At 39.3% G+C, this 12704-nt stretch overlaps 1 protein-coding gene across 7 annotated transcripts in view; it reads right to left on the minus strand.

The window, feature by feature from the left end:
* Nucleotides 1-7127: 7127 nt before the first annotated feature.
* Nucleotides 7128-12704, minus strand: part of EPN3 (epsin 3) — a 36682-nt gene continuing 31105 nt past the window's right edge. For all 7 annotated transcript variants that reach the window (XM_039342842.1, XM_039342840.1, XM_039342844.1 and 4 more), the window contains 3 exons: nt 10936-11040; nt 8086-8313; nt 7128-7621 (listed from right to left, as the gene is read on the minus strand). In XM_039342842.1, the coding sequence (XP_039198776.1) occupies nt 7299-7621; nt 8086-8313; nt 10936-11040 (656 nt within the window). In that variant the 3' untranslated portion in view covers nt 7128-7298. The remainder of the gene's footprint in view (nt 7622-8085; nt 8314-10935; nt 11041-12704) is intronic.

The following is a 12704-nucleotide window of genomic DNA, read 5'->3' on the forward strand; positions in this document are numbered from 1 at the left end:
GGATCTCAACCTTTCTAATGCCGCGACCCCATAATACAGTTCCCCATGTTGTGGTGACCCCCAACCACTTATACATCACTGGGTGCCAGGGGAATGGCCAAAGAAAAAGGGGGGAAATGGCGGACAGCCTTGTTTGGCGACCCCCGTGAAATGGCCGTTCGACCCCAAATGGGGTCCCGACCCACAGGTTGAGAACTACTGATCTACTAGGACCTAGGCCGACTTTTCTGGGTGAGAATAGCTGTCCAGGTCAGCTACGTCTCATCCTGCTGCTGCAGGAGGCTGTCTTTTAGAAAAGATTCAGAGATCCTCTGCAAGTCTTTCACCTCTGTCTCGGTATTGCTAAGAGGTAAAAATGTTAAAGGACAGCTTTTTCTCACCTTTTACTGGAGATAACGTTGAAGCAAGTGGATAAAACCGGAAACCATGTATCTGAAATGCTATTACTGAGCTGTGTTGTTTCTCCTGTCCAGATGCAAAATACAGATTTGATTGTGTTAATCCATTAGTTTCAAATGTATAGACCCAGTCTTTGTTACCTGTTCTTAAAACATGAGTATGATGTGTGAGCTCAACCAATATATATTTCCTTTCATTCTAGCAGGAAAAGCTCTTTGACTCAGCAATTAGAGAAGCAGAAACCTCAGGACTCCCTTGCCTGCTGATCTTATCAAGTTAAAGTCCATAATTGGTTTCTTTACATAAATACACTTAGGTTTAAACTTCAGATTAAAATCTAAAAGAAAAGTAGGCATGCTCAGAACCAGCTTCTAGTGATGTAATCAGTCCACTACATTAAAAGCAAAATGAGATTCTGATATGATGCTTGAAAAGTGATGCAATGGGAAGGGAAGCCAGAATGGGATTGAGTTCATCAAATGGCTCATTTGACTGTTGTTGAAAGGGCGGGTAGGGAAGTTATTCCTTTTTTATTGTTTTTATATTGGGTTTTTATCTTTGTAAGCTTCCTAGAGTCAATGAGAGTGAGTTTTCTTAAATCTCAAATATTCATTGTGCAAGACATGATGTAATAAAAATGCTGTAATTTAAAATTTTGCTCTGTGCCTTTTTGAACACTGATTTCCTATTTCTACAGTTAAGAAAAACAATTTCAGAAAGATAATCATGAAAATAAATTAGTAACTTGTTGATTAAATGGCATGAATTGCATGAATATTGTTTCTGACGGAACTGTTGAAATGTAGCTTGGGTGAAGTAGAAATCTTTGCTTTTACAGTAATTTATTTAGAAATGTGTTCTGCTGGACTGCACTGGTCTCTGTTGAATGACTAAACTGTAATGAAAAACCAAGATCCTTCCTGATCCTTCTGATGGCCAGCTACATAGTAATGAGGGATGTTGAAAGTTGAATTGAGGCAGCTTTTGGAGTCCTGCAAGTTTGCTCTTCCCAATCCACTTTTCATGCATGTTTTGTTTCAGATTTTATAAGCCTTTAATTTCTGTCTGCTCTAGAATGAATGATTAGAAATATGGAGAGTCCTGTATTTGGCATGGCAGTCAACTTCTGTTACTGCTTCAGATCCAAAATTCTACAGTAAAGAGCTTTGAATACTGAAATGACGGATGTGCATGTCTGCTTCAAAATACACCATTATATTCAATAGCTTATTTTTTGTAAGTGCACATAGACAGGTTTAAGATACTGAGACAACTGATTTTTATAGATATAAATTCATTTTATTTAGGCAGCTTTTTACAATTAGTTTTTAATACATTTTTTTTCCTCTGTAAGCTAACTGGAATTGTGCTAAAAGCTGGGTTAAAAGAGATCTTTAAAAATGATCTAAAATAATGTTTTAGTAGAGTAGATGGGAAAAGAAAACACAATGGCTGGAAAAGGGGCTATTAGCATTTGCCAGCTCTTAGCAGAACGAGCATCTCATCCTAATGTGCACCAAAACTTTGCTCTTAATTTGTTAACATAGACCAGCCTTGGTGTCTCTCAGATATGACATACCAGTACTATACTTTCCAAGGCATATGACCATTGGAATTACATTTCAACCTCTCTTCAGGGCTCAAGATTGTGCAACGTTGGTGACACCAAAGCAATTTAAGAAAAATCAAAGGTTTCTCCTGTCATATTTCTTCCAGTGACATATCAGTGACTCTGGAAAGCCCACAAGCAAGGCATGAGAGCAGCATGCTCTAAAGGCCATTTGAGTTGGTGAATACCATTAGTAACTAGACATTATCTCTTTTTATGAAAGCAGGAATGCCAATAGAACCAAGTACTATATAGTTTTTGTGAAGTTTCAGAGAATGGACACAGAATACATATAAATTAGGTTTTATCTGCTGTCATTATGGAAAAAGCAACACACTTGGAAATCAAGATGTCCAACTAGACTGCAGCACCTAAGTAACTTTGGGCTCTGCAATTAAGTAGCATCAGATCTATTTAGTACTTGGATGGGAGACTTCTAGGAAATAATAGGACTGTATGCTTGACTACGAGGTTGGGGGGAAAAAACCCAGATTATTATAAAAGTCAAAGGCAAGCTGTTTCCATGTCCTGCCAATTGAGAACTTATTATTTTCAGACCTGATGGTTTACATAAATATGAAACGGATATCTCAAAGTGTTAGTCTAGAATGGCCCAAAGTCCATGGACTTGGGGGAAAAAATCAAGAAAAAGTCTGTGGTTTAAACCTTGGGCTGACAATCACACAGAGTGTGATTGCTGAATTCTGCAGCAGACAAATCTTTTTTTTTTTTACGCATTACTTATCTCTGCATTAAAGTAACTTTTGTGTTATGTCAGGTCTGAAGCTTCCCCTGTTTGCTAGTTGCTGAATATGGGGTTGCTTTTCTGGGGAGATGTTTATCGTCATAGTGTGAAATCTAACAACAGTAAAGACGGCTTGTTAAGGATTTGATTTAGGTTTCCTGACACTTGGAATAAAGAATTTAGTATATGTTTGACAACTGGGCAAAATACAACCTAATTATTATAATATGATTAAGAACTTCCAATCCAGCAGAGAGGGAGAGAGATTTTATTTGGCTCTTTGCAAACCACTATTGACTGAAATTGAAATTTCTCTGAAAAATAGCACTCATTGAATAACATTTATGATAAAAACTTTAAGAACCAATCTGAGAAATATTGTCACAAAGCATTATAAAGAATGAATTAGTTCACTGAACCGAATATACTCCTTTCACGCACAGCCTTGCTCATGTTTTATGCAGTGACTATATTTGTGATTGTAAAATATAAATTACATCTTCATTTGTTCATTTGGGTTTATTAAATTCATATCATCAAATATAAATCTAAGTGGAATCCAGACCCTAGTTTACAAGATGCTTTTGCAAGGAAGCTTTTGTTGTGGAAAATATCTTTCTAATATCATAATGTGAGAATGCCAAAAATAAATAGGCCACTGTCAGTATTGGTCATGTGTACTCTCTCACAGATATGAATGATTTAAAAAGTGGGATGATCAACATCTGAAGTGGACCAGAAACGATATCTGAATTAAAAGGTTACTTTGAAAATAGATTCAGTTAAAGGGCATATGAGCAGAAGAAACACATTCTCTCACAAACAGCTATCTGGATATCACAGTCATGATTATCAACGAAAATGTCTGTTCTATCAAAATTCATTATCAAGCAATAAATTTGTTCTCAATTGGGAAACTGGAAAAACAAATTATTTTTATAGTATTGGCAAGCTTAATAACATACATGTTATTAGATTTGCAGGATAGGTGATTTTTTTTCTTGGTAAAGCAGTTATTTACAATACCATCTGAGGCAGGCATGTCAAACTCATGGTGTCATGTGACGTCACACAACGTATCAGGACTTTTCCCCCATTGCCAGCAATGAGGTGGGCATGGTTTCAGCATGATGCATCCGGCCCGCTGGCCAGCAGTTTGACATGCCTGATCTGAGGTATCCCATCTGAGGTGGGGTTAGCTATGATGTGATTATTAAAAGCTTAAACATATACATACGTTCATAAATTATATTCTTGCTGATTGATTTTGCATATGTTATGGCTGGCAATTTGGCAAGACATTCAGCAACTTTAGCTATCCTTAAATAGCCCAGTAATTCTAGTTTGTAACATAGAGAAGAGAACGTGTGGCCTATCTGGTACTCCAAATATTCTTTGTAATTTACCATTCAAGGTTGAGGCTGCTAGAAACTATAGTTAACATAGGGAGAAGTTTCTCTTTATAATAAAAATATTAATTGCTATTGTTTTAACAGGATAAACCAGTACTGTGTTTTAGTCTGGAATTCTGCAGGCCTACATTAAAAAGTCAGGTGATGACTAAAAATATTTCAGCAATAACCTCCCTCCAGGTAAACGAAGGCCATCTCCACTCTTGCCAGGCTAATTCTCATGGAATTATTTCAGTGCTTACTTGAATATGTAGCACAACAGAATCAAACACACTACAGATAGTCCTCAACTTACAACAGTTCATTTAGTGACAGTGCAAAGTTACAACTTCACTGAAAAACATAACTTATCACCATTTTTCACACTTATGACCACAGCAGCATCCTCATAGCCACATGACCAAAATTTGGATACTTGGCAACTGGTTCATATTTATCAGATCATGTGAACAGCTTTTGCGACCTTCTGACAAGTAAAGTCAATGGGGAAGCCAGATTCACTTAACAATTTAGCAACTTATGTTGTTTACTTAGCAACATAAATGTTGGGCTCAGTTTTGGCCGTAAGTCAAGGACTACCTGTATTCTCTATACCAGGGGTCTCCAACCCCCAGTCTGTGGACCGGTAGCGGGCCGCAGTATGCCAGCAACCGGTCCTCACAAACAAGCAAAGCCCCATCCGCGGGGTGCAGGCAGCACTCAAAACCACACTCTCTGGTCCATGGAAAAACCTTTCTCCACAGAACCAGTCCCTGGTGCCCAAAAGGTTGGGGACCTCTGCTCTATACAACAAGCAATTCATTCAGCTCTTCTGACAACTGCTTGGATATAGTCATCCACAGGACATGATAAAGGGAGGGAGGCAAATGACAATGCACGTGTCATGACATTACAACACAACTACTTTCTTGTATCAGACATTCTGACACAACTATATAATTGCCTCTTTTGTCTGACGTGCACATGTCATTTTGACATCATCATGGCTCTCTTAAAATGCTATTGTATCAGCGGATGATTACATTGAATGTTTTTCATCTCCCTCTACCCAAAAAATTTCTGTCCTAGCAATTATTATTTAGGATTGGCCAAACAGGCTGAAAAACCTCTATTCCTTGAGCATGGAAACAAAAATCCTTAACTTTAACTCAGAATTGACAATGATCAAAGATAGCACAAAAGTCAATTCCAATTGGAGCAATATATAGAAATAAAAGACGTAAAATGGGGGGGGGGGATTAATGTTTTGTGTACATTTGTGCTTACTCTTTCAATCTCATTCAGGCCCTCCCCTTGCTTATAGCTAAACACTTAAAAGGAGGACATAAAACACTCTAAATTAGCAAGCACATTTGGGTTTTTTATTGGCCTCTTCTCATCACCCCCATTATTCTGCGGTATATAGGTTGAAAACCTGTATTGGCATGATTGCATTGTGTTTACACACAGGCTAAAAAGCCCCAATGATTGTCTTGCATTGCTCTCCACGGGTAGCCCTGATTTCTCTCCCATTGCAGCTGAATCAGCGCTCCACAGTCATACCCTGCAGATGTAATTTGTATTGGCATGCTGAGTGAAATTGTCAATTAAGACACAGCTGGTAACTGGGATGCTTATGCTGTACCACCCGTTCTAGCATTCTGGTTTATACCACATTCATTGATATCCTAAGGAGGACCTTGGGGGGAGGGGGGGAGAGGCTCACTGAAAAGTTACAAATATCAATGTTTTCAAAGCAACTTTAAGCTTGAATGAAAGGCATCCAGGCCATCAAGCCCAATATTAAGGTTCTCATGGATAGAGTTCCCAAACACACTAACAAAGCCCTTGCCCACCATGCAAGATAGTCCAAGCTTTCTCGTGCACTTCACAAAGTCCATTCAAGTGTTCTGGACTGGGTTTGCTGTTGCTGAGTACCACGTTTTGCAGACTGGATTTGAGACTGAAAGGCAGGCACTAAGAAAACAGAGTCTGCGATCAGCCATGTAGCTAAGGGACCATCCAAAGCGAAACTCAGAACATCCATCATGTTCCTCTCTATAAGTACTGTATGGAGAAGTTCACAAAGAAAAGTCTTTGGATCAAAGCTATCAGAAGCAGAACAGTAGTGATATCAGATTTAATATACAGTGGTAGAGTCGCAAAAAGGAGCAGGAAGAACTATCAGTTCTTAATGTATTTGGAGTGCCTGGTATTGGGGCCTTTATTTATTTATTTATTTTGGAGACATTTGATTTAGAAGCCATAGTTTGGTCAGGCATTTTTTTAGAGAGTTGGAGTTTATAACTCTATTCTCCCTCCCTTTCATGGATCAGCATTCTTGCCATTGTATCCACACAGTGCAGGCGTTGAGTTTGACTTTCCACTTTTTTTAAAAAAACAAACATTATTATTTCCTTCTATGTAGCTCCTACTGGTCCCTCACTAAATCTCAAAGAGTATCCAAAGCTCACAAGCAAAGTAAAAGATGTGCAAGAAGATCATTGATGAAAATGTGACTGAGTGGAAATAGCAGGAAACAGAAGAAGTTTTCCTTTAGGCAACCCAGTGAAAGTGACTGTAGCAAAAAAACAAAACAAAAAAATCTTCTCCCCTTGCATATGGCATTGCAAAATTTGCTGAGCTGTCAAGATTCCCAGGAATGAGACTGTGCCCCTGCCATGCAGGAAGTAGAGTCATAAGCCTCGGCAATTATTTGTGTATTTCCATGCAGACTACAAAATGACTTCTTTCCTTCACATTGAAGAAGTAATCTTGAGTTTTTTGCTTTGTTTTGTTCAATTTAGTCACTATTTGTGCCAACGTAAAAGCAGGAGAGCAGAGAGCCTTAGAAAAAGAACTGCCCTTCTGCAGAACTGCCCTCCAACCTCCTTTTTAATCCATCCAAACAGTGTCAGCTGAGGTCCCAACTGCCACCATCAGCAGACTATAGACAATGTTCAGCGTGACAGTGAGGGGTTTGTTTTTTTTTTGTACAGTATCTCATCGAGCAAGGAGAGTCATGCTGAGTCTCTTTGATCAGAACTTCCAGGGAGATGCTTGCTTCAAAACAAATGTGCTTTGCACAGGAGATCCTCCATAACAGTTGGGAAAGAAGTAAGGGATACATCACACGTCAACGATCAAGGTCTTCTCAGAGAAAAGGATTCATACCGCTTTGCGAAGCTAATGGTGGTGGGATCGAGCCAGAGAGTGGCAGGAGAGGTTGAGGCAAGTTGCTAGGTAGCTCTGGGAAAGGCCCTGCTCCAGCCTGAGGGAAGGCACTCACAGAGGCTGGGAGAGTCATTGTTGAGGGGATGCTACTGAGTGGCAGAGGGAGAGAAGCACTGTAGGTCATGGAGTTCATTGGCATCCCCACAGGAACACTAGGCACTGGGGAGTTGGTCCGCATCTGATTGAGAGTTGGTTTGGGCTGATCAACATTAAACGGATTGGTAGGTGAAGGGGCACTGAGTCCTAGAGAGAAAAAAAGAGAAAAACATGAGTCATCTTGATTTCAATTACTGTGAGAAATTGAGGAAGTTAATCCCTGTCCCCACCATCAAGGGATTCGGCAAAAGAAACTGACAGTTTCCAAAGAAAGCCCACCATTTTCTTTATTGTCAAATAAGAAATACGTGAAAAGGCATCTCATCAGTATTTCTGAAGAGCAATATTTTCCCACGGGTTCCAAGGATATTTGGTTTCAAGAATTGAAAAACAGGCTCAACCAAAAGCAGATATAGGTATTCTGAATTTTGGGGCAAGTATTGAAACCTATGAAGAAATGAGCTCAGTGGAAAGGGGAACAAAGAAGAAAGGTATGGCCGGGCATAGATACAGCATTGAGTCCCACAAAATTACTGCAAACAAGAGTCTATAGGGTTCCTTTAGACTTCTGTACACAACCCCATGTTGTTGTTCCTGCCTATGCAACCTACCTGCCAGAAATGGATTTCGTGACTTCACGCTCTGGGGGGCTGTAACCAAGGAGTCCAAGTTAACCAAGGAAGAGGCATTGGGGCCAAGAAAGGTCTCTGGTGTTTTGTTGTCCTTCTTCTCCTTCGAATCAGGTAAAGAATCTCCTAAACTTGCAATGTCAAAAATATCTTTATTTTGAATTCCATTCTCTGTGGTACTTGGAATAAGGCTACCAAATAGATCCACATCTACCAGTGAGAAAGAGAGAGAGAGAGAGAGAAGAGATTTTACTGTATTCACATGATCTCATTGCTTGTTCCTCACTTCCTTTTGGTTCTTCATTATTTTTTTATATATTTAACCATTTCTGAAATAAGATGGTTTCAAAATATTTGCTTAATATATTTACTGATGCTATAGAATTTTCTTCAATAACCATGCCGGGATATTCCCAGTTAATAAAACAACTTAACCAAGTGTCAAATCAGAAGTTAATATGGGAAATCCAGCAATTATAATAATCAACACTAACAGTAATTGTGCAAGTATGCTTGAGGACTTCTGACCTATGGGAGAAATTCTTGAAAATTGTTCTTACAAAAATGTAGGCCAGCTAAGGAAAATAAATCCTGAGCTACTGTTGATAAACACTAAGCAGATCTTGCACTCCTTTTAACAAAAAAAAAACTAATGTTGTTCTGGCTTGGCAAAATTGCAGTTGTCAAAATGACATTATCAGAATTATTTTGTTACAGAAATTGTCCATTTGATTTCTATCACATTGTTCCCAGTGTTGGCAAAACAATTCATCACCGCTATCCACTTGAGGAAGAAATCTAGGCTTCAGCAAGCAATATTGTATAACCATAAAAGGGAAGAGGGCTGAGAATAATGAAATAGTACAGTTTTATGATTTTTAAGCTTCATCAGTTAATACTTACAATTACTACTCTCCTGTGTCCAGTGGGTTCAAATAAAGCTGGCTTTGGAATCATCAAAAATCCATCCAATAATTCAGGATTTAATGGAAATATTGCTACTGGGGTATTTATATACTTGGCATAAATCAATTCTATTCTTAACTAATTCCACCAAATGTTATCCTGTATTATCACTCTCTGTCCAAAATCAAAGTTAACTATTTGGCTTGAGCACACAAATATAAGCACCTGGGCAAAGTCCCTTTTGCTACCTTTCTTAAAATATATAATTTTTAAATATAAAATAAGTATAATCAGAAAAAAGAATAAGAACACAACTCTTGCACACTTGAAGACATGATAATGTGTATTCTATATCTGTTTGAGTTATATATTAAGTAGAAAATGCAAAATAGTCAGTTCTGTTCTCATATTGAAATAGTTCCAGTCAGTACTTTTATTTAAACAGCCCTTCCATTTCTCTTTTGCAGAATTTACCTTAAGTTCAGGCAACGTATGTGGTAAGAATCTTAAAAAAAAAAGAAGCAGTTCACTTACACTATGAAACAGATGCACCAAACTTGATCAAAATAATTTGAGAATGTAATTTAGGAAAAGAAACAGAAGGAGCCGAGCGGAATGCCATCTGGCTCAAACTACAGTATCTTTTAATGCCACTCCGTAGATGGTAATCTACATTTTTTTTCTTATGGATTGTATTTATTATTGGACTCTGGCCACTTCTTTTCATTTGGGGAGGTCCTTAGGTCGTTCTGTTCTAAAGCATTTGCCAAAATGGCTAATGTAGCACAGCAACATATAAAGACTGACCTACTATCCAAATTTTTATAAATACTGAAGCCTGCCCATCAATTTCCTACAATAATTAATTAAATAATCTGTTATTACTGACAGCCTAAAAAACACGGTTGCTTAATAGGAAGAGGAATTTGCCTGACTGTTATCTCCAAATATGGGGTAGAACTGTTCTGAAGTCATCTCATTTCCCTTTGTACAAGGAATAGCAGCTTGCCAATATATTGCCATCTTCTTTACACTTCTCTTTTTGGAGAGATGCTTGTTTCATAGGGTATTAAAAATGACTGCAAGCTGATAAGAAATCCTTCCCAAATGGGCAAGCCAGAAGCCCCTTTCTCCAAGCAGCGATGAGATTCCATTCATGCAGATCCAACATTGAGAGCTTTTAAAAAGCTTCTTGCAGTATGAAGGGAATCGGAGGTGCACATAAAGGAAGATAAGAGCTAAACTAGTTCTAGTGCAGGCATGTCAAACTCGCAATGTCACGTGACGTCACGAGATGTATTGCGACTTTTTCTCCATTGCCGGCAATGGGGTGGGCACGGTTTCGACGTGACGCATCCGGCCCGCAGGCCAGCAGTTTGACATGCCTGTTCTAGAGAGAGAAGTGTAACTGAAGACTGATTCCTGCATGGAAAGTACTTTTCTGAGTATGGGGATATCTTGTGAAATAAAAACTAGAATGGAACTACTTCTGGTTGTGACACCATCCCTTCTCTGATTTTAAAGATTGTAAGAAGGACTGGACTTGTTTAAATGAAAGAACCCAGGGGTGCAATCCAAACTGGGAAGGTAAAAAAAAAACATCAAAGAAGAATGTGTACATAAAACACTTCCCTATTTCTGCTAGGACAACTGTCCATGTACTAGTTGGTTTTAGATTTTTATTGTCAGCAAGGTCTGTCAAACTTTTGAGATCAGTATGTGCAGCAAGAATCAGCATCCACAGTTATTTTTGCCCATCACATTTTTTTTCTCCATGAATACATATGATCAGCCTTCTCTTTTCCAAATGTTGCACCTTACAGCTCCTGTCAGGTTGGTCCAATGGCCATGTTGCCTGGGATTAATAGGCACTGTTTTCCAAGGAAAGACATAGTTTGGAGATGGCTACATTAGAGCTTTGCTTACCTATAGAGCTGTTGGCCTTCACAGATGATGGAGCCTGAGAACTTTCATGTGCTGGTAGGTCCACAGATTCAGGTAATTTTGCAAATAAGTCAAATGTACTATTGTCTATAGAGAAGTAAAGACAGGAAAAAAAAAATCTATTCAGTTAACAATCCCTCTCTCTCTCTCTCTCTCTCTCTCTCCCTCCCTCCCTCCCTCCCTCTCCTTCTCCCTCTCCCTCTCTCTCTCTCTGCCTAACATTTTCCAGTCCACTTTTCCAGATTAACCCAGTGTTGATCCCTTGGTTGTGATAAGAATAAAGCAACTGTTTGTTGCCCAAGCCTGATATTGTGGGCTGAAAGACAGACCAAAAGTCACCCAACCCGCTTTCACACTTAAGGCAGGAATAGAACTCATGGTGTCTTGATTTCTAGCCTTGTGCCTTAACCACTAGACCAAACTGGCTCTCTATGCTTTGTTCAATCTCAGTACCATTGAGAAGGAATGGAAACTCAGGGAAAGCAATAGCACTATTATTTACAGTAGGCTTATCCTTCACACACTATGGAAAGGAAATTTAGCACAGGGACAGATTTACTGTCCAGTACTCCACTAAAAGGCCTAGGGGAAAAAAAGAAATATATTTCTCTTCTTCCTCCGCTACCAGTCTGTAACCAGTTTGTTGAATTTGGGAGTCTTAACTGCAGAAGTGAGAGTGAGATTGTGGATGGAATCTCTTGTTTTACGTTTACTTCAAGATCTAGACATCCGTACAGTTAAAAAGGAAGCAGAGAAAGAAGCTTGTTTAATCCTATATGACACTCAGCTGTTTCATCTCTGTTTCTGAAGACAGCTAAAAAGGCATTTAGGTGTCTTTCATTTTATTTACAGTAAGGAAGGTCACACAACTTGCCCCTTAGGAACTCAACTGGGACAAGCGCACGTTCCTCTTGCAAAGCAGCCAAACCCTTTACATGGCTCACATGAAGCAGGAGAGAAATTATGGCCAGCAGTTATGAAATGAGGGGAACAGATAATATTAATCCATCACATCCATCACATATAAATCAAAACTTGATTTATAACTTTTGTACAGGACCTCAAGGTGGCACCAGTAGTGTTCCTTCATCCTATTTTTCCCCTCAACAACATCGCTGTAAGGTAGACTAGGATGAGAATGACTGCTCAAAATTGCCCACTGAAGAGAGCCTAGAGAAGAAGGATGAAGAGCTGCTACCACAAGCACATTCAGACTGGTCAGATTTGCTTACTATTGCCGATACAATGTAAGTATGCCTGACCTATATGGCATTGGGTTTCTTAGCTTGAACTACCTTGATGGTCTGGCACAGTAGTTCTCAACCTGTGGGTCGGGACCCCATTTGGGGTTGAATGACCATTTCACAGGGGTCGCCAAACAATGCAGTCCACCATTTTTTTCCCCTTTTCCTTAGCTGTGCTACTCCCTTTTACTCTATTGGTTTTTGAAAGCCAATAGAATAGACTCTCTTGAATAGAGTCTAATTCTATTGGCTTTCAAAAGCCAATAGGAATTGTCCAGGCTGTCTCTGCCCTGCTGAGCCCGCCAAAAGTCCCATTCTGCAAACGGTGCTGCACCAGTTGAGTAGTCCTCGACTTACGACCGGTTGAGTAGTCCTCGACTTACGACCGGTTGGAGGTCGCGGCATTAAAAAGGTTGAGAACCACTGGTCTGGCACATGGCTGAGTTTGGACTAGAACTTGTGCCTCCCCATTCCTTGTCCAACACCTCACCCATCCCATCGTATTGG

The sequence above is a fragment of the Crotalus tigris genome, unplaced genomic scaffold (assembly GCF_016545835.1).
Source record: "Crotalus tigris isolate CLP2741 ecotype Arizona unplaced genomic scaffold, ASM1654583v1 scf7180000017814.3102382, whole genome shotgun sequence".
NCBI classification, from domain to species: Eukaryota; Metazoa; Chordata; class Lepidosauria; order Squamata; family Viperidae; genus Crotalus; species Crotalus tigris.